Source organism: Lagopus leucura, unplaced genomic scaffold, assembly GCF_019238085.1.
Source record: "Lagopus leucura isolate 7727_CA_CO unplaced genomic scaffold, USGS_WTPT01 Super-Scaffold_100022, whole genome shotgun sequence".
NCBI classification, from domain to species: domain Eukaryota; kingdom Metazoa; phylum Chordata; class Aves; order Galliformes; family Phasianidae; genus Lagopus; species Lagopus leucura.
The window spans coordinates 6,992,140-7,012,316 of record NW_024962275.1 but is presented as its reverse complement, the minus strand read 5'-3'; the positions used below and the strand labels follow the sequence as shown (position 1 = coordinate 7,012,316).

Here is a 20,177-nt window from a genome sequence, read left to right as displayed (position 1 = left end):
GGGGAAGGAGGCAGCTCCTGTCCCCTCTGAACACCCGCATCGCTCCCAAAAAGCTGGGAGCAGGAAGCTGTCTGGCTGCATACACGGAATAAATATGAAGGAGGAGAGGATACTCAGAACAATCTGTGCTTTTTGCTGCTGAGCTGCCTGGGAAGCAAGATCGAGATAAGTGTGGTTGTGACTCCGTGTACACCATACTTATCTACTGCAGGCTCCCCTGCATCTGCGGCCCCAGGGTACAACGAGAGCTGTGCAAACTGGCAGGGACGCATCTCCACCAGGACACGTGGCACCATAGCAGTGTTCCTGTTCCCAAGCCAGGTGTGTGATCCGGCACTGCCTGGGGTGCCCTCAGGGATGCTGATGGGAGCTGCCAGGAGCTGAAGTCAGCAGGCTGAGCTCTGCACCCTGCCCAGCCCACAGGGCAAAGCCATGGCTCTTTCCCTGGGACTGGGTTAGTGGGACATGCAGGGCCCTCCCTACCTCACCCTGCTCTACTCAAGGAGACCCCTTGGGATGTCCCTGTTTGGCTTTTAATCACTAGCAATCATGCTTGGCTACTGTTTGTAATTGTGCATCCTAATATGCATTAATTATGGCATGCTAATAGCTCAGCACGAAATGTGCAAACGAAAGCATCCCTGCATCCGTCCCCATCCTGGCCATCCAGCAGCTGCTAATGGGGCTCCCTGGGGACAGAAAGCTGTGCTCCTCTTTGGGGACAAGGAAATGGAGGCAGCATGCAAACCAAGCAGGCACAATGCAGGGGGTGAGAACCAGCCCCAGGGCTGGGAGTTTTCTCCTGCAGGATATCAGCAGCTCCAGCAGAAAACAGTGGATGGAGAGCAGCTGGCACAAGGAAACTTCCTGCAGGTCTGCCTGTCCACCAAGCAAAGGATTTGCAGTCAGGATACCCTGCTGTTAGAACAGAGAACTCCAGAGCCCATTTGGGTGCCTCTCTGCTCTTGCCCACAGGCTGAGAGAGTCAGAACTACCCAGAAAAAACACTGTGTGCACCAACCTGGCCTCCCTGTGCTCCTTACAAAAACAGCACTTGCTCTGTGTGTTCTGGGCTTTTATAAAGGACCATATCTACTATTGCTGACATTGATTTGTCTGGCTTGGGCAGCAGAGAACCAATAATTACGGAGAGTTTTAATCAATCCCACATCAATTCAGCTGCAGTTCAATTTGTGATCTGCCTTGGCAGTGACACAGGATGGGGGGCTGTGTCTGAAAATGATTAGAAAATCAATAAGTAACTCGGCCAATAATTCTGTCTGTGAGCTCACAGATGACACGTCCCACCCCGTTCCATTGGGGAAGCCAGCATGGAAATTGAATTTTCTGTTGGATCCAGGGAGTCATAGGAATCCCAGCACCCACCAGCTCCAGGGATTCCCTTGTTACATCAGCATGGCTCATGACACAGGTGCTGAGCACCCTGACCTAGCTGTGTCCCTGTTCATTGCAGGGAGTTGGACCAGATGGCTTTTTGAGGCCTCTTCCAACTCAAATGATTCTAGGATTATGATGGAACCAAGGGATCTCACTCCAGTCTGTCAGTCCATGCTTCATGGGGATACGAGCAACAGAAACCTCGCAGTGGTGCTTGGTCCAGGCTGCAGAAAGGAAAGAGGAGGTGGAGAGAGACTGCAGCTTGCCACTGCCTTGGAAAGCCACAAAGGCATCGCTGTGCCAATGCAATTCCAGTGTCCTGCAGATCCATGTGGGTCACTACAGGAATCACAGAGCCACTGAGATCAGAAAAGACCTTTGAGATACACATGCATGAACGCGCTGGTTTCTCTGTGATGATGGCTCACTCTCAAAATTGCTCTTGGGATTGGAAAGAAAGCTGAGCTTCTTGTTTCCCTGTGCATTCTCAAACAGTTAACACAGATTCTGCAGACAGAATGTGACAAAGCCACAAAGCCACAGCCCAGCTCCTGCCAGTGAATTTGGGAAGGCAGAACCGAGGGCAGCTTGGTGCATGCTCTGCTGATGGCACGGATGGACATCAGCCCACTGTCCTTGTTTGCACCAGGCAGAGCCCGAGGTCCTGCTCTTTGTCACCGCTGTCAGCAAAACAGACTCCAAGCACACGCAGGGAGCACAGATGCTGAATAAGAACACGCTATTTTTACCTGGTTCTCAGAGCAGCGTGCTTTGTTCCCTTTGAAATGATGTCACCAGGGTGCCATGGAGCGGCAGCGGGTGCAGGACCGTGTGGTTTTGGAGACCCCAAGCTGCTGAATCGCTGGCCCAAACCAAACGGGATCCCCCTGACCCACACTGTCACCCCATCAGGACCTCACCAGGTGACAGGACATCACTGTGTGACACCACGGAGCCACCTCCTGCCAACCAGAGCCTCATCCTCAGCCAAGGCAGGGCAGACGCACTGCGAGGCAGCCCCTTCCCAGTGTAAAGGCAGCCAGCATCCACCACCATCTGCACAAGACTGTTGCTTAGGAAAACATCTATCTGGATTGTTTGCGCTAGTGAGCAAAGGCCCTTTCTTTTCTTTCTCTTTTACAAAGATCATTAGCAGCGAGACGGGCGATGGGGTCACTGGAAACAAAACGTGTGTCTCATTACCGACGCGATTCCTCCCGAGAGGAGCCAGCTCTGCCCAGCACTGCCTGCTCACAGCTCCGCTCCTCTTCTCTGTTATTTAAAAAAAAAAAGAATATTTAATAAAGTGTTTTGGTAAAGAGTAAAGCGTGCTTTTTATTATTCTGCTCTGTTTTCTCAATATTAGCAGCCTTTCTGTCAGGCACTTCTCCCACACGGGCTTCTGCTTCTGCCTGACTTGACATGAGCTGGGGATCCCGTACCTGTGGCATGGAGGTGAGGACCCAGTCCTGCACCCAGGGGGGCGGTGGGGTCAATGGGAGTTTAATTTGCAATGCCAAACCCAACCACAACATGCTCAGATAGTCAGAGCACCAATGGAACAGATCCTCCATACTGGATGGACAGACAGACAGGCAGTGCACCAAACCATTATCCTGAGGTCACAGCTTTCCCTCCTACCCCCCAGAGCAGTGTGGGGCTCCAGCACTGGGTGTGAAAGAGTCCAACGGCACTAATGAACTCACCTTCATTAGACACATTCTTCCTCAGCACTGAAGAACTTCTCCAGTGGGAAACAAAACCATTAATCCAGGGTACTGCTGAGGCACCAGCAAGTGCCAGTGTTTTAATGAGCTTTGAACTATGCGCTGGCATGTATTTTATTTGCTTGTTGGAGCTCAGAAATGATACAAACACATTAAATCCCTTTGTGTCCATATATATATTCAGTCAGCTTTGGCTCGCGCTGCTTCTGCCTCTCTGGATCTGAAGGGGCTTTGTGTGCCCCTTTCTCTCTGGGGCCATCCTTCCATTCATCACCTCCCTGGGCAGCAATGTCCTCACCCCCCCAGAGCCTCGCTGCAGGGAACATCCTTCCCAAAGGGCAACATTACAACCGTTTGCTGAAATAACAGTCATTATCTTCCTACTCTTTTCTCCCTGCTTCGTTTTCTATCTCAAGATCATCAGTCATTATTTTAGCCTCAGAAAATCAAACCCATCTGTTCTGCAGGTTCCAAAGCATGTGCAGTGGTAGCTCACATCCTCAGCGTGTCCCCAGGATGCGTTGCCAGCATATTTTGGAGCACACTATCAGCTCCTGCCCACTGGGGAGCTTGCTGTCCACGACACAAGGGAGCCTGGCACCACCAGAACCCTTTGGGAGACCAGAAATTCAACTACAGATTCATATGACCTCAGGAAACAGCCTGGGCACAAAGTTACACACCAAAATCAAGGACTGAAACCAAAGGCAAGGACCCAAACCAAAGCCCAGGAACCAAGTCAAAGCCAAGGACCCAAACCAAGTGTGATACGACCAGAACACAGAGCAACCCAATCTGCCGTGGTGCAGAGGGAAGAGGTGCCGACTGGTGACCTCTATGGAATGCCATTGCAAAAGCCAACACAAAAGATGGGATTTTATCATCTCAGTCACCTCCTTTCAGCACTGAGACCTCCAGCTCACCTCAGTGCCTCCATCTCGATAGCACCAGGGGTTTCTGCTCCCACGCATAATATACATAAGTAGTAATCTTCTGCTTCGAGGAGCCAGCTAAACTTAAGGGGGATTAGAAGAGAATGGTTTCCTCCTCATGTCCCTCCCCTGCATGTTGTGCATCTCCACATAATTAGCGAGGTGCCTCTTAAGGCAGGGACGGATGAGTTTTTATTTTTCAATGAACAATTGTCTGTCAGAAAATGCAGATTTGATGAAGCTTAAGTGCTTTATGGGATTCCGTCAATTACATCTCAAAATTCACTGGGAAATTAGAACAGCGTTTAATTTTGACAAGGTTGAAATGTTTTGGTTTCCACTGCTTTATTTTGTTTTTATTTCAGGTTGAACACTGGGATAATGTAACATATGACATAAAACTCCAGATGATAATGCTGGAATGAAACATTTCCCCCTCCTGCATAGGACAGAGATGTTTTGAACCAACACAGTCTGGAATTTGCAGACGTGGGGCATTTCTGCACAGTTTTTTGGGGCTGGAACTGCCAACACCCAGTGTCCCCAAGGAACATCAGCTCTCAACCCCACTCACTTCATTTCCAAATGCTCCCATGCTCTCCTTCGTCCCAGGAAGCCCCAGAACGACTTGGGCTGGCAGCAGGAGAGCAGAGAGCCCACTGGCCTTCTCTCACTTCTAATCTCACTTCTCTGTGAATTGGTTACCCTGTGAAACTAAACCATTTCTCTGCAGTGCTTTGCAGCAGCTGAGGAGCAGCCCTTATTTTGGTGTGGAAGGGAGCAAAAGGGGAGGATTAGATCCAGACAGGCTGAGCTCAGGCTTATACGCCTGTGTGGACCATGCCAAATTCTCTTCTTTCTGTGTCTGAAAAGGCCAGGACAAGCACAGCACAGGTGTCACAGTGTGGGCCACAATGCAATTAAGAAACCATCTCCCTCCTGCACACTGTGGAGCCAAACGTTCTCCTAGCTGATGGGTTGTCCCCATAGCCATGAAGAAAAGCAGCTTATATTGTGCTTGCAGCCAAATTGTTTATATTGGAAACACCTTTCTGCTAGCAGGACTTCAGCCTGAAATGATGCTTGATGAGGCATGGTGCAGGAACCATGCACACCAACACGGTCACCTTGCTGGGGTGGCAGAGAAAAGTAATGGGAGCATTGGCATCTGCGAGCAAACCCCAGCCAAGTGACAGGTGGGGAAACCTGAGTTTTAGCCACATTGCAGGTGTTCCCTTCATTCCCTCAGGTCCAATTCACAGCATTTCAACTTAAATTATAAATGAGCAACACGCAAGGGTCAGGCCCTCTCCCTCCTCCTGCATCCTTTCCCTCCTGGCTAGCAGCTACCCACGTGCTGGAAGGAGGGCTCAGTGATATACATTTCTCTATCAGCAATAAATAACCTGTCTTGTTCCTCCCCTATGGTTCCTTCTGGTTTGCTGTGATCCTGGAAGCTCGCACAGCTGCACTCAAGACCCACTGGGTCTAGAGATGCTCACTGGGGTTTTGTTTTCCTTGGGAAGTGATTGTGGCATCCCCTGACTGACAGCAGCTCTGGGTACAGCAAGGAGAAGTGGGATGTAAACAGACACAGAGTTTGGGGGTTGCTCTGCTATTCTGCAAGGTAGAGCTCAGAGCCAAGGCACCATTTAACTGTTCCAAACAAAGGTCACAGCGAGGTGGCAACCCGTGCTTCTTGTAATTACCCAAGCAATAAAAAGCCTCCGATAAGTAAAGAACTGCAGAAGAGCATTATGCACGAATGCCACCTACTGGGTGCAAGGAAAACTAACAGAAAAAAAAACACGAGAAAGGTGAAAAGAGCCCTGTGGGAAGCAGGCTCAGAACCCTGGGTCCGTGCACTGAGGCTTTAATGGAACAATGTGCTCGGGTCTCATTCAGAAACCCAAAGAGCCTCAACCAACACCTGCAGGCAACCGCCCCGACACTTGCCCATGTCCTCTAAAGGCCAAGCAGTTGGGTAATGGCAGGGAATGTTCTGCTGAAAGCCCAAAGATAAATGCATCCTCCATCCTTGCAGAATTACTGGAAGCTGTGCTAAGGGCACGAAGGAACTGGTAACAGATGACGATTATAAATAAAAGGAGTAAGAAATCTTTGAGATTTGTGCTGTTCCCTGGTCGAGCTGCGAGGCTCCAGCTCTGCTGTGTATTAATTGCTTACAAGCCCACATGTATATTTTATGCTCGGTACCTGCCTGGAACATTTGTTGGATTTAGCCTTGATTGATGAACCACTGATTATATACTTCTGTGGTCCTCAGCAAATTAATAAACTGTTGACTGGTAAAGATTAACAGCATGTCATGATTTGAGAAACAGTGTCCAGAGTAAAGCTGAAGAAAACCTAGCGCTAAAATGAGCAGGCGAGTGCTCCCTGAACTCTATAAAAAGGGGACAGTTTAATTAAATTACATCCCGATATTGCCCATAGCACTCACCAAATTGGCAAATTGAGTTCACGGCAGTTCAGCTTTAAAACTAACTGACATTCCTGCAAATGTACAGCAAATGAGCCCATCCCTCCCGGCACCGCGAGAGATGCTGTCACCAAATGACTGTGGCCGAGGGGACACGAGGGTGAAGCTGGGTTACCAACCCAGCTCCCATCACCTGCAAGCTCATCCCGTGCCATGAACACAGCCCACAGGGGAGCCTGGGTGGAGGAACCATTGGTTTATGCCTTTTTTCCCACCCAGGGAATGGCCACGTTTCCTCACAGCGCTGCAATTCCTGGGCTCCTGGGGAGCAGGATGGACCTTGAGGTGATTTCCCCTCCTTCCTGCCGGATGTGTTTTGTTCCCTTTAAAACCAGTCCCATTGAACCATTACAAAATCCAGGGGGGCTGTTTTCCCTGAGTAACGTGGTTTTCAATTTCTGCCTCTCCGTGTGCCGCCGTGGTGAGCGCTGCGCCTGTAATTTATTGACAATTTCTATCTTAATATATCCCGACTTTTAAAAAGAGGCGTCTCTTCCCAGAGGCACAGGGCAATCAGAGCCCCGATTGTTTCTGACAGCGTCTGCGAGGCACAATTAGTTTGCAGAGCAAAATAACGGTGGGGAAAAGAAAAAAAAAAAAGGGGGGGAAAAGAAAAAATAAAAAGATATGCCAGAAACCGAGCCCCTCCCTGGGAAGGGGTAAAGGAAGAGAACAAAAGGAAACAACGATCGGAAAAGAAAGCAGAAAAGGGAGGAATAGGAAGGAGGAGACAGCAGGCGCTGCGGGGCCGGGTGCTGCCGGTGACACATCAGGCTGTCGTGCTAAATGGCCTTAACAAGCAATTGGAGAAGGGGATAATGAAAATGCCGCCCCGGAGACGGCACCACTCCAGTCTGACCTTTCCAGGCTGCTGCCGTGTGTAAACATCTTCAATAAATAAAGAGACACTTAACTCCTGCCTCGGCGGGGGCACGGGCTGAGCCTGCAGAGCCAGGGCTGGGACAGCAGGTGATGTCCCTTCTGCTACAGGCACAGCGGGCAGCCCCACAGACACCTCCCCACCAGACACAAATTCCACCTTATCCTTCTGGCTTTTCCACACCCAATCCCCAAATCCCCAGCCCCAAAGTCCCTAAGGCAAACTTCCCATCTGGGATTCACTGCCAAGAGGGGACGGGGCAGCAGCGAGCACCGCACACATCCATCCCTCTGGGCATTGCTGCAGGCAGCAAGCAGTGCGTGCCCCCAGGCAATGCAGGCAGCAAGCAGTGCGTGCCCCCAGCTGTACGTACCACGCAGCCTGTCGAATCCACCTGGCGATCGGAAACGCACTTGAAGTTGCGGGTGCAGCCGCCGTTGTTGCGAGAGCAGTCCCGGACCGGCCCGAAAGAGGAGAGCAAATCATTGATGGTTTCAAAGTAGGTGGACAGCATCGCTTCTTCCCTTGGAGAGAAAAGGCACCGTTAGAGGCAGCAGGAGGGGCAGGAGCGGCAGCACGCAGCGTGGCACTGCTGTATCTCACCCACAGAGGTGAAATCATGGCGTTGTGATGGAAACCCACCTAGAGGAAGCTTGCCAAGACAATGAGGAGTTTACAGTCTTACTGTGTGTTTACATAATTTGCTGTGTAACTTTGACATCCTTGACCAAAACCAACCTGCTCTGAGTATGCCTACGTCATTTTCATGCAAACAAGAGGCCTTGTTAGCATCACTGATGTGAATCCAACCCCCTACTAACCAACAGTAAATCCACAACAGCGAAACTCCTGGCTGTGCTACACCTGAGCCAAGCCTCCCAAGCCCCACGCCTCACCCAGCACACGGGGATTCCCCATAGGAATTAAAGCCACACAAACTCAGCTTAGTGTTTCCTGGGATGTGGCCGGGGGCCTGGGCTCTGTCCCAGGGCTGTGGGCTGCAGCTCTGTGCTGCACACCCCAGGCACAGCTGTGATCTTCCTGAAGCGAGCACGAAGCACAAACCCCAACGAATTCAATGACCACTGAAAGACTTGAGTTGCTCCCAGCCCTGCCTCGCTGTGCTGCGCACACAGCAGATTTTGTCTGTGACAAAGCACTCCTGCACTTCTTTCTGCTGGGTTCCGGCAAAGGGAATGCAGATGCTTATTGAGAGCTTTAAGCATCTCCAAGGCATTTTTCATCTTCAAAGCACACTGTATGTGTTAACAGATTGCTGCAATGCACCGTGGGCTCCAGATCCGGTCCCCATCTCACCAGCAGTGCAGACACACAGGAGACAAAGCATTTACCCAAGGTCACAGGACAAGGCAGTGATGGAGACAGACTTGACCTCCGCAGGGTATTTATGAGATCATTATACACCGAAGGCTGCAAATAAACATTGACCCTGGTGGCCTTAAAGCACCCATGAGGCAGTGTGGGCAGCCACACAACGCTCTGAGCTTCGCCTGCAGCATCCCCCAGTGGCACCTGAAACCCATGCAATGACCCAGTGCCCACTGGATTTGGGGTTTTATTGCAAAAACCTGGCAAGAAAACAGCAGAGGAAGAATATTCAGCAGTCCCTGAGGATCAGCACCACGTTCCTGTCGGAGGAGGGACTCGCGCCGTCACGCTCACGCACGCAGCCCCACCAACACTGTGCCTCCAAAAAACCATGAGTCAGGCATTGAGAAAAAAAAATGGTAAAGAGATTGGCAGGAAAATGATGAGGTTTTAAAAATAAATCAATCATCAGGAGGGCTCTTTTCTTACTTTGCCTTCTGCTTTCTGAGCCTTTAGGGTGTAACCAAGTTTCTTCCTGAAAACACGAGGGCTCGAAATTATCCAACGACAAACCCAACATAATGAAGCCCTGCGCTGTTTTCAGGTCAGATGTTCAGATTTCCCTTGGATTCTAGAAGGACTCACCACCTGTGCTGCCCACTTTCACCCCAATTAATGTTTCCCAATTAACTTTTCCCTCTCAATGATCATGTTTCCCATATTCCCCCTCTCTTGGCCCATTTCCTAGATTTTGCAGCATATCTGGAGCTCAATCTCCCTCTGTACTTTCTTGGTCATGTTTCAAATGTCTTTAGAGGCCCTTTTCTATTAGCACTCTGTTCCCACTAGAATTTGCAGCTCCTCCAAAGTGAGGCAGTGAGAAAGGCAGAATACATTAGATCAGGGTGCGTATATCGGCGGAGGGCAGAGGGAACAGAAAGGCAATATTATTCATTAACCAAAAATGCTGCTTGTAAACATAGAGAGATATTTTCTTTTTTAAATAAAAATACAACAACCGTGACAACTCTCCCTCCACCCACCTGGAAAGCTCAGCTCCATCTGGGGCCAGATGCTCAGCCCACATCGATGAGGTGCTTGCATAATGCCAAGCTGGAAGCCCAAAACCAACGGCTGCTCGTGCCCTGGGGCAGTGGGAATCTGCTCTTTGACATGGGGCCTGGCACAGCAGATCCCCATAGGTGAGCCTGAACGAGTCATTACACATCTTAACATATTAGCTGCCCAAGGAGGCAGGGAAACACAGATGGAGGTGCGTGTTGCAATGTTCCCATGCTCCTCTGTCTCCCCCAGCCCTGTCCTTGGCGCTCCTGGGGTTCCCACCTGGATGCTGCAGCTTCCTATAGGGGAAAAGGGGTGAGTTTTGCACGGACCTTGCATCCCCTAAGCTGGAGGCCTGCTGGGAAGGAGACGGGGCTGCTCCCCACCAGCCTGGAGAGGACATCAAGTCCTCTAGAAAAGGGTGCTTAGGAGTGCGTGAGCTCATTCCTAATGCCAGCTTCTCCCCACAAGCACATTTCTGAGCCATGCGCATTCCTGCTCCAACTCCCAGCCCTCCCAAACGACACACACCAGCCAAACACTCTCTCCTCTCCACCTCAACCCTCTGATCATTCGCCATGCCTTGGTAAAACCTGCTCTTCTGACAACTTATTTCACAGGATGTGGTCCACGTGATGCTCAGCAGCCCTGCTCTCCATCACCACACAGCTCCTGCACCCACCCCGTGCCACTTCCCATCACCTGCATATTGAATCACTCGAAAAAGCTTTTGTCTTCAATCCCATCACAGCCCTCTGTCCTTCCCCTTTGCTACAGGACCTCATTAATGAAGCAGATTCAGCGACAAATATTGCTGTGGGTTATTTATTCATGAAATATCAACACCATGCAATTCTCAAAGCCTCCAAAGTACTCAACTCTGAATAAGCTCCTGAGCATCACAGTGACTCTTCTCTCCAGCTCATTCTGGAAGGGGATTAGTGGGTGTTGTTCAGCTTAGCTGCCCCTTTTTAGTGCCTGCTAATGGTTAAAGGCTTCAGCTCTTACAGGGTTAAACATAGTTGAGAAAAACAAGGAACAAAAGGATGCCAGTTGGAACTAAGCTTGTGCTTTGCAATCATGCGAGCTTTGCCCTTTTCCCTTTAATCTCTCATTCCTTCAGCCTTCCTCCCTTGGGACATCTCACCTAAGGACAGATTTACCCAGAGCAGGAGCTGAAGTTCCACCTGGGCCAGGGGACTTCATTCCCCCCATGCAAAACACTCTCAGGACCTCATGTGCTCTCAGACCCACTCCCATCCTTTCTGCTCCTTTCCTCTTTCCCCTCACATCTCCTTTCCCTCTGCTAAAGCAGCCATGCTGTTCCTCTGGGGGCTTCCCTGCTCTGGAGCTACAACTGAAGACCCTGAAGCCTCACCCACATCACTTTGTTTCGCAGCTCTACCCACAGCCCTGTGTTTTCTCTTCTTCTTGCTCAAGCTGAGGAACCAAGGCAACAAGCAATGTGAATTAAAGGTGCTTGCCACTGCTGGGTGGCCAACTTCAGATGCTTGCAGTTATTTTTAGTGCTTGTAGCACTTCAGACATTCACAGACCATTCCAGTAAAGCTGCATTGTAGCACAGGCTCAGCTTTCTTTATAAAGAGCCGTGCTGTTAAACACCCAAATTACAACAAGCGTGTAATAAGTAATCGCCTGCACCCCAAGCCAGCCCCACAGCAGGGACAGCCCCACACTGGTAGAGCTGAGCTGCACTGGGAAGGCATGCATGGTGCTGGGAGGCCACAGGGCAGCCCCAAAGGCATTGGCAGCCTTTACCTTACGGATTTGCGGTCAAGCAACGTGTAGATGTTGTACAGAGGGACATGGGCTCGTAGGAAATGTTGGTGATAGGGTTGGACTGGATGGTCTTGGAGGTCTTTTCCAGCCTTGGTGGTTCTGTGATTCTCTGACTTTGCAGTTTTGAACTTCAAGTGCTGCATTTCCTAACGTGGTGCACAACGTGTGGCTATGGAGCAGATTTATTATTTTATGTAAAGAGATGAGTTTCTCACGTACCCACGGGCATTTTTCAGTCGTTCTAACAGTGGTGGGAGGTTTGAAGACAAGCTGTCATCCAGGCTAGGTCCTAAACTGGGAGAGCTCCTCCTTACTTGGGTGACACCAGAGACAGCACTCAGTGGAGCTACCTGTCACACATTGCTGAGGAGCTGCTTACTATCAGTTTTCCTGATAGCACATTTCTTGCAGTAAAGCTATAATAAACACTTGCAAAAAAAAAAAAAAAAAAAAGCTCTCCAAAAAAACCTTGAGGTTGAAAGTGTGAAGCATTTCCTACCACGCTTCAATAACTTGCTGGAGAGTCAATAAAACCAGCGCTCCATTGGAGTGTTTTGAAGCTCGCCTTGGCAACCACAAGGACCAGAAATTTAATTAAAGCAAAACAAAACAAACAAACAGCACACAACAAAAGCAAGCTGACAAAGCCCATCCTGCAATGCACATGTCCTGGGGCTGCTGGGCCATGTTGCAGGGCTCAGCCCTTCCATGCCGGGCACACATCCCTGCTGGCTGTGCACCTTCCCCAGGTTCCTTGTTAGCTTCACCAGGTTCTAATTACTCCAGGCAGGGAGATGACTTTCCCTCTTTTGAAGGTGCCCAACACTTATGAAACTATTTTCTTCCTTTCACACAAACACAGAGCCCCAGATCTCGGTGATATCAGTACAATTGCTCCTAAAACCTCAGCTACTGCTCTCAGCTGGCTGTTCCAAATTACTTCAGAGCAATCCGCTTTCCTTGGTTGACTGTATCAGCAGCGAGAGACAGACATACCTAATTTAGTTGTATTAGCTTCTGTTATTAACTACAAGGGTACCACAATTATCCAAGATGAGCCTGACCCATTTCTTCCCTTCCCTTCCCTTCCCTTCCCTTCCCTTCCCTTCCCTTCCCTTCCCTTCCCTTCCCTTCCCTTCCCTTCCCTTCCCCATTTCACCTACTCTCCTTCCCTCTCCTTCACTTCCCCTTCATTCTTTGTGCAGCACTATTCCAAATTTCACTTGCCAAGGAAGAAACTTTCTGACACGATTTCTAACAGTTCAAAAAGCTGCAGCACACCAGAAGAAAAGCACAGATTCAACATCTTAAGAAATCAAATGGCAGGAAATGGTCACACTTGGAGCACCAGGACAAGAAAGCTGCAGGCACAGCGAGGAGTGCAGAGGACATCCAGGACCCCCAGCCCTGCAGGACCCCCCCTACCTCATGCAATAGGGTTCCAAACAGCTCCAAGTGTTGATAAATGAAACAATTAGCAGCGGTGGGATCTGCCTGTTTAACATGGAATTGGTAGTAGTAATACGTAGTAATTGATAGTAATTGAACACTAATTAACTCACAAAGTAAAATGTTTATCTAGCAAAATGGATCACACTAATGGTGCGGGGTTATCAGTCATGGAAGCAATGCATAATTAAAAAATACATAAATGAAAATTATCAAATGATTTCTCTATGCTAATTAATATTTTTATTAGCTCCGTTTGCCTAGCAATCCCTTCCATCCCATCCCCTCCACAGACTCATTTCAAACTTTCCAGCTTGTGAATACATTTCAGGCTGGTATTTCCAACTGAGCCCTGGAGGGACACTGGTCCCAAACCCAAACCCATACGGCTGCATGGTGGGACCTCCTCCAGCAAAGGGATCCTGCCCTGCTGCCAGAAGGGACGGTGCTGAGCAGTACTGGGGTGTCTGCAGCACTGGGGCATCCCAAAACCCACCCCAGGTTCTGATGAATGCCTGCTGGATTCTTACTGCCCTACAAACAGCTCCTTTGGCAGCTCCCCAGTGCCTTCATTGCTCCTCACTGGGGAGTACACAGCTCCTGTTTACTCTGCTCTCTATGGCAATTACTCAGCTCCTCACGAGTGCTTATTCTTTGCTCAACACCAGCAGTATTTCACAACCAATAAAGTGATTAAGTTCCCAATCTCGCCATTATCATCCCCATTTTACAGATGGGGAGCCAAGACCTGGGAACAGTAATGCAAGAAAATATCCACTACATTACATGCACCAAATTTGTGACATTTAGACTTGATTTTTTCAGAGTACTTAGCATTAAATGACACTTCCTCTACTCGCAGGGTAGCTTTCAATGACTTAGGTGGAAGTTTTTACTGCTCCATATTAATGCAGATCATTCCCAGAGCAGGTTCATTGCCTGTGCGGAACGAGGCAAAGGTGAAAAGCCAGTACATGGCCATGCCATTAAAGCAGGCTTCATAACGCATCCACACCGAGGGGCTGCCTGGAGGCTGCACAGTGAGCTGACCCTGGCAACTATTCGCTTTGGAGCTCTGCAACCTTAATAGCATTTTTTAAAGGAGGGGTCACGCACAGTTTTACTTTGGGAAGAGAGGAAGGGGAAGGCGTTGCAGGCTAGTTTAGGTAGGAAAAGAGGGAATTCATCACCCACAAGTGCTGGATGCAGCACTGCTCAGCTCTTCTCACTCAGCCTGCAGGAGCAGGGACCTTCCTGCTCCACTCACCACCCCCCTCCCCTCTCATCCCAGCACATCCCATTCCCCTCCCCCCAGACCCCAGCCCGGCACTTCTGGGAGCTGCTGTGGGGCAGGGACACAGGCTGTGCTCAGGCAGGGAGAGCACTGCCCACTGCTGCTTAAATTAAACAAGACCTCAGTCCGTCTGTAGCAATTTGAGTTATTCGGGAAAGCCTTTAAGCTGGCCAAATTAATTAGGGTTTTGGTTGTTGGTTTTTTTTTCTGCTTGTAAGAGCTCCACATGTCATACAAACATCTGCCTCCATCCTCTACAGCAGTTTTGCCTGGAGGAGCAAAAGAAATCTTAGAAAAGCAAGCAATCGAACAAAACCCCGGACAGAAGGCATGAGATGTCCATAACAATGCCCAAATTATTAAAGGCTGAACACACGAGATGGGTCAGCCCCTCCAACCCCCACCCCAAGTACAGCAACAGCAGCAGGTTGCAAACCTCAGCCTGAGGATATCTACCACTCAGCCTTCAATGTTTGCTTAGGCACAAACCCATTGCTTTTCTCCCTTCCATTCCACAGCCTTCGAGGGTATTTGGGGTAAGCTGTGTAGTCTAGCAGGTTCTTCTGGATCTGACATTGCAGTGATTTGTGAGGGTCAGTAGGGGAAGCTGGACATTGTGAGCAGGATCCCATTTGTCCACTTGCACACAGGCACCAGGACAAGCCCGCATCCCAGGCTCAGATGCCCTAATTACACAGCAGCTGTGGGTTTTTCCAAGATACAATAAAGTGCTTAGATGCAGTGCCGAAAAGCACCTTAGAAATGCCAATAGAATTAGATTAGATAAATAGGAAATGGCCAGGGTTGCTAGACCAAACGCTTATCCCCTGATGTTTCGCAGTTGCTGAGCACCTGCTGCTCCTATTGATCTCTTGGGAAGCGATGGGGTTGAGCCCTTGGCAAACAGGAACATCCCCCTGCATCTCCTCCTAAACCCAGCACAGTCCCAGGCCCCACTGCGTTCCCTGGTCCTGCTGCAGCTGGCTGTGGTGCCGCCCAGCACCCGTAAGATACAAAACTGCAGCTGTTTGGAGAGCTAAACCAGCAAGCAGCACTTAACAAAACCACGGGGTCACTTACTAGGGGTGTCTCTATGCATAAGTATACATATATGCATAGCTTTGCTGCTATATATAGCACCTTCTATCAGCAACACTCAATGATTTTGAAAAAGCCAGGTGAGCGTCCGCAGACAGAGGAACTGAGGCACAACTCGGTTATTTAGAGCTTGTTTCCCGAAGCGGTCTTTGAAGTTGGAATCCAATTAATTTTATACCTGGGGAGAGATTTGCATAGGGATTTTCTGTCCATATGGATGGGCTTTTTCAAAGGGCCTTGGCTCTTATCTAAGGCACTCAATGCAGACTGTGTTATGCAAGATGCCCAGTATTCATTAGCAGCTCCTGGGAGCACAGCCGGGCTTGTCGCAAGGTGCAGCACACACTGGGAAGCTGGCTGGTCACCCAACCCTTCCAGAGACTCCACGTCTGTGGGTCTGGTCCTTGGAGCACTCCAATCTCTCACTGCCTTTAGTAAGGATCCATCCCACTGCTGACTGGGTGAGGGCACCCAAAAAGCAAATCCTTCCTCCCATGCAGCAAAGAAAGGACTTTCTGTTGGTTTAATTCCCTGAAGAAGTGCAGCATGGAATTAGAGATGCCATCACTGGCATAGGAAACAACTGACATCAGTGGCTGGGGAGCACCAAGAACTCCCCTGTGCAGCACCCATGCTCCATCAGACCACCATGGCTGTACCTCAAAGCTGCCCACACCCTGCCAGAAGGTTCACCTCCTTTGCACCTTCCCCATGAACGCACCACAAGCTCCTTAATCTCTGACCACTGCAAAACAGAGCACTGTCAGCACATCCCTGCTGCTTAAAAGCAGCTGTACCCAGCTTGGAAGCTTTTTGGGTCAGCTGTGTTTGGACCAGTGCATGGGACAGCTCTGCTCATTTATTAGTTTTGAACCTCTGCTGACTTGCACTCTTATGAATACCCAAGCAGAGAAGCAAGCTCTCTACGGACAGCAAGCAAGCTCTCTGCCATCAGACACAAAACACAGACCTGGACAGCTTGCAGTGCAATGCCTGCGCTCCTCTAACCTGGGGAACAGCTGAAAAGTGTGGCCTCCAGACTTCAGAGGAAGATGCAGAGCTTAAGATGTGCACGAAGCCCGCAGATGTGACCACTTCATAACCAAACTGCGTGCACCAGCAGGCAGTGGGCAGCCCCCAGTGCCCATAATGAGCAGCCCTGCAGGCATCCTCCCAGCTCTGCAGCCCCAGGGGCTGCACATTTTTAGCCTTGCCTGCAGCTATATCCTGTAGCAAATGCTGTGTCCAGGGCCAGGTGTGTACTGAAAAAAAAAGGATAATCAGCATTTAAAAAAATAAGAAGTAAGCTGGCACTGAATTCTGATGCAACCATTTTTGCTCCCGCCGACCCAAATTGGCTGCCATCAGTGCAAATGGCAGATGAAGAAAACATTGACTTTCTGTTTGGGTCAATACACAAGATAAATTGAATTCAGTGTTGGAAAAAGGAACATCATCATTCACCTGAGGAAGGGAGAGGGTTAAAAAGGCAAGGAACTGGAGCAGCCAAGCCCATACCTCAGGTGGGGACCAGCTGTCCTGTTTCCTATGGAGCCCAGCACTGGAGATTGGGATTTCTTGGGGCCAGGACTCAGGACTCCACTGTGGCTCAGCTGTGGTGCCTTTAGAACAGGGCACCCCAACCCCACACAGAATCACAGAATCCTAGAATGCCATGGGTTGGAAGGGACCTCAGAGACCACCCTGTTCCAGTCCCTGCTGTGGGCAGCGTTGCCAACCAGTAAATCAGCACCAACCAGAGCCCCGTCCAACCTGGCCTTGAGCACATCCCAGGATAAGTACACAGGGCATCCCATACACATAACTGAGCATCATGAAGCCCCACTCAACAGGCAGCACTGTGCTCACACACCATGTCTGGGTTTCCTCGGAGCTCCTCTGGATACACCCATGTACCTGGAGACATCCTGCCTTTGTACATCTCCATGAGATCTCATTACAAAATGCAACATGAAGAATGCATGCATTTATTAAAGGCAGAATGCCCTGTGCCCGCTGGCAGATTCCTTACCCAGGTCAATGATTGAAAGCATCCCACACCAAATGTGTTTCCAAGAGCTCTGCTACAGCAGAGCTTGCATGGGATGCAAGGGGCTGAACAGCTAATGGCAGAGGTGCATGGGATGGGAGCATCCCTCCCCTGGAGCCATCCTGACCTCAGACATCAGCTCTGCCAGCAGCCAATGGGAGCAGGGACGCTCAGTGTGAACCACAGCTACATGAGGAGATGCTGACACATGGGATGTGGCCATCAGCACTCCTGCCCGGATGGATCTGTCAAAGCAGATCAGGAGAAACTTGCTGGGGAGTCTGCTCTCTGGATGCACATTTTGCAACTGGAGACTGATCACAACGGAAGAGGAGAAGGGGAGAAAAGAAAGGAAAAGAAAAACCTCTGCGTGCTGCAACACCACCCTCTTCCTGCCCATCACATTCCACCCACCACCTTTATTTTCATGTCTGTTTTAATGAAAGGGACTAAATGGAAAAATTTCCACGCTAATCTGAAGCCTGCTTGCAGGGATGTGAGGGGACTACAGGGAATACAGTCTGCTTCCTTCACCAGATACGAGAGAGAGAAACGTAAAATCCAGCGCTGAGGAGGCAGCAGCGGGAACCTGCTCAGTACAAAACGGGCGTTTGTACAGCACAAAGCAGCAGCTAAGGTCGGCAGGGTGAGGAGAGAATACAAAGGAGGCTGTGAGCAGTGAGACTGCAGGCAGGGGCAGCTGTGGGGCTGCAGCACGGCTGGGGTGTGCTGGGAAACACCTCCAGAGGGGGAAGCATCCCTGCCACGCCAGGGGGTAGAAAACGCTAAGCCCTGCAGGTGATGGGATGCTGGGAGCCCATCAGCAGCCACGGGATGTGGGGTCCCTGCAGCACACGGAGCCTGGGGGGCTCCTATGGGATGTGTGGCACTCGGTGGCATGCATTCCATCCCCGGTCATGGGCGATGTTTTGGTCACGGCAGTGCCCTGGTGCATTCTGCACATGCAGTGCTGCTGATCCAACGTTTCCCAAACAAATGACCTTTCACAATACTGACCAAGACTTTGGTGGCTTAGGGACAAAACTGATTTGCAGTCAATGAGGAGCATCCCTAGGAATGGCTGCTAATGTGAGCCTTGGTAAAGGAGTTAACCAAGAGATTTTGGAGCTCACCAGAGAGGCAAACCCGAGCTTTTACAAGCACGAAAACAGCCTGAATTTGAGGTTTTTTTCTTTGTCTGTTGCCATTTTACCAAAACAGGCTTACGGATGCGTATTTGTGAAAGAACAGACCAAGAAGAACTTGCCTCTCCAATTTTTTTGTCTCGATGGAAGGAGGAAGGAGCCCAGCAAAGCTGAAACGACCGCCGACCGCCAGCCTGGGGGCGTGGAACTTGCTTCCCTTCACATCACAGGAGCCCCCCTCGGCCTCAGTTCAACTCCAGCAACATCCCCCTCTCTACCTGACGCTCAGCTTAAGAAATGAAGATGACTTTAAATCTCCTAAGGGGCTGCTCTGCCAGAGGAATGAGGAGAGAACGTTCCCCAGAAATAAAGCACAGAGCAGGAGTTGGCGTTTCTGGATTTACTGCCTCTCTGATGCTGAATTACTGCACAACCGCGAGCAACTCCAGATATGTCACTGCTCCAGACTGTGAAATGGGGACAACAACAGTTACCTAGCTCCCACGGTGCTGTGCAGTTAATTAATGCTGCTTTGAGTCGTGAAGATGAAAAGCGGTATATAACTGCAAAATAGTGCTTTATTATTATTATGAATGAAGCTTCCACTCGTTCCATTAGAGTGAACCTTAAAGCAATGCTGTGGCAGATACTGTGAATTGTTCGTAGCGGCTGTACGACTGCTGGCATTCACAGGAGCTGCATTGTGAGCTCGCATGTAAGAGCTTTGAATGAGTCGGGGAAAGAAGAAGAAAGAGAGGCAGTGGGGAGAACAAACAGAGAGAAATTCCATCGTATCTTGTGCTCAGCACCCAGAGACAGTGCACCCACCTCCAGCAGGCAGGAGCAGCAAAAATAACAGGGAGAAAAGCATCTCCTCACCTCCTGCTCTTTGTGCTCCACATACATGGGCTGAGCGCATCACATCGGGCTATATCAGACCTCCAGGGTCTGGAACAGCAAATTTAGATCACCAGGCCACTCTGTGACAGCGCTGTCTCACTTTGAAAAGACTGCAGCACGAGATAGGAGTGCAGAGAGCTCTGGGCAGGGCCAGGCACCCCCAGCATCCCCAGCACAGCCCACTGGTCCCTTGAGCCAGTGTCCCACCCAGTGTCAGCACCCAACACCCTGCATGACCTCCATCCCACCTGCACTGCTCCCCTCTGCACCGAGCGCAGCTGAAGGACTGGCTGCCCGCAGTGCACAGCGCTGCTCCTCATAGTTACCTTCCATGTTTAATTCAGAGGCTAGTTTAGTTAATCTATTTTTTAATAATTCATCCCTTCCATCTTAATTTTGGTAGTTGTTGAAAATCCCTAATAAAACATTTAAGGGTTCTTTTACTGAAGCAATGGCATGATTTACTTGATGGAAGCCAGTCTTTGATGTCCTGCCTTAATTCCCTTCCTCCTGCCGTGCCTCAGTCCCGCTTATCGCCGCACTGGAGGTAAGAGGTTCTTGTTGAGTTTTGTAGCATCACAACGCCTGGTCAGTATTAATAATTCTGCCA

General features: G+C 50.0%; 1 protein-coding gene across 3 annotated transcripts in view; it reads right to left on the bottom strand.

Moving 5' to 3' along the window:
• Positions 1–20,177, bottom strand: part of ASTN2 (astrotactin 2) — a 257,021-nt gene that overhangs the window by 118,394 nt on the left and 118,450 nt on the right. For all 3 annotated transcript variants that reach the window (XM_042878916.1, XM_042878918.1, XM_042878917.1), the window contains exon 11: positions 7,814–7,964. In XM_042878916.1, the coding sequence (XP_042734850.1) occupies positions 7,814–7,964 (151 nt within the window). The remainder of the gene's footprint in view (positions 1–7,813; positions 7,965–20,177) is intronic.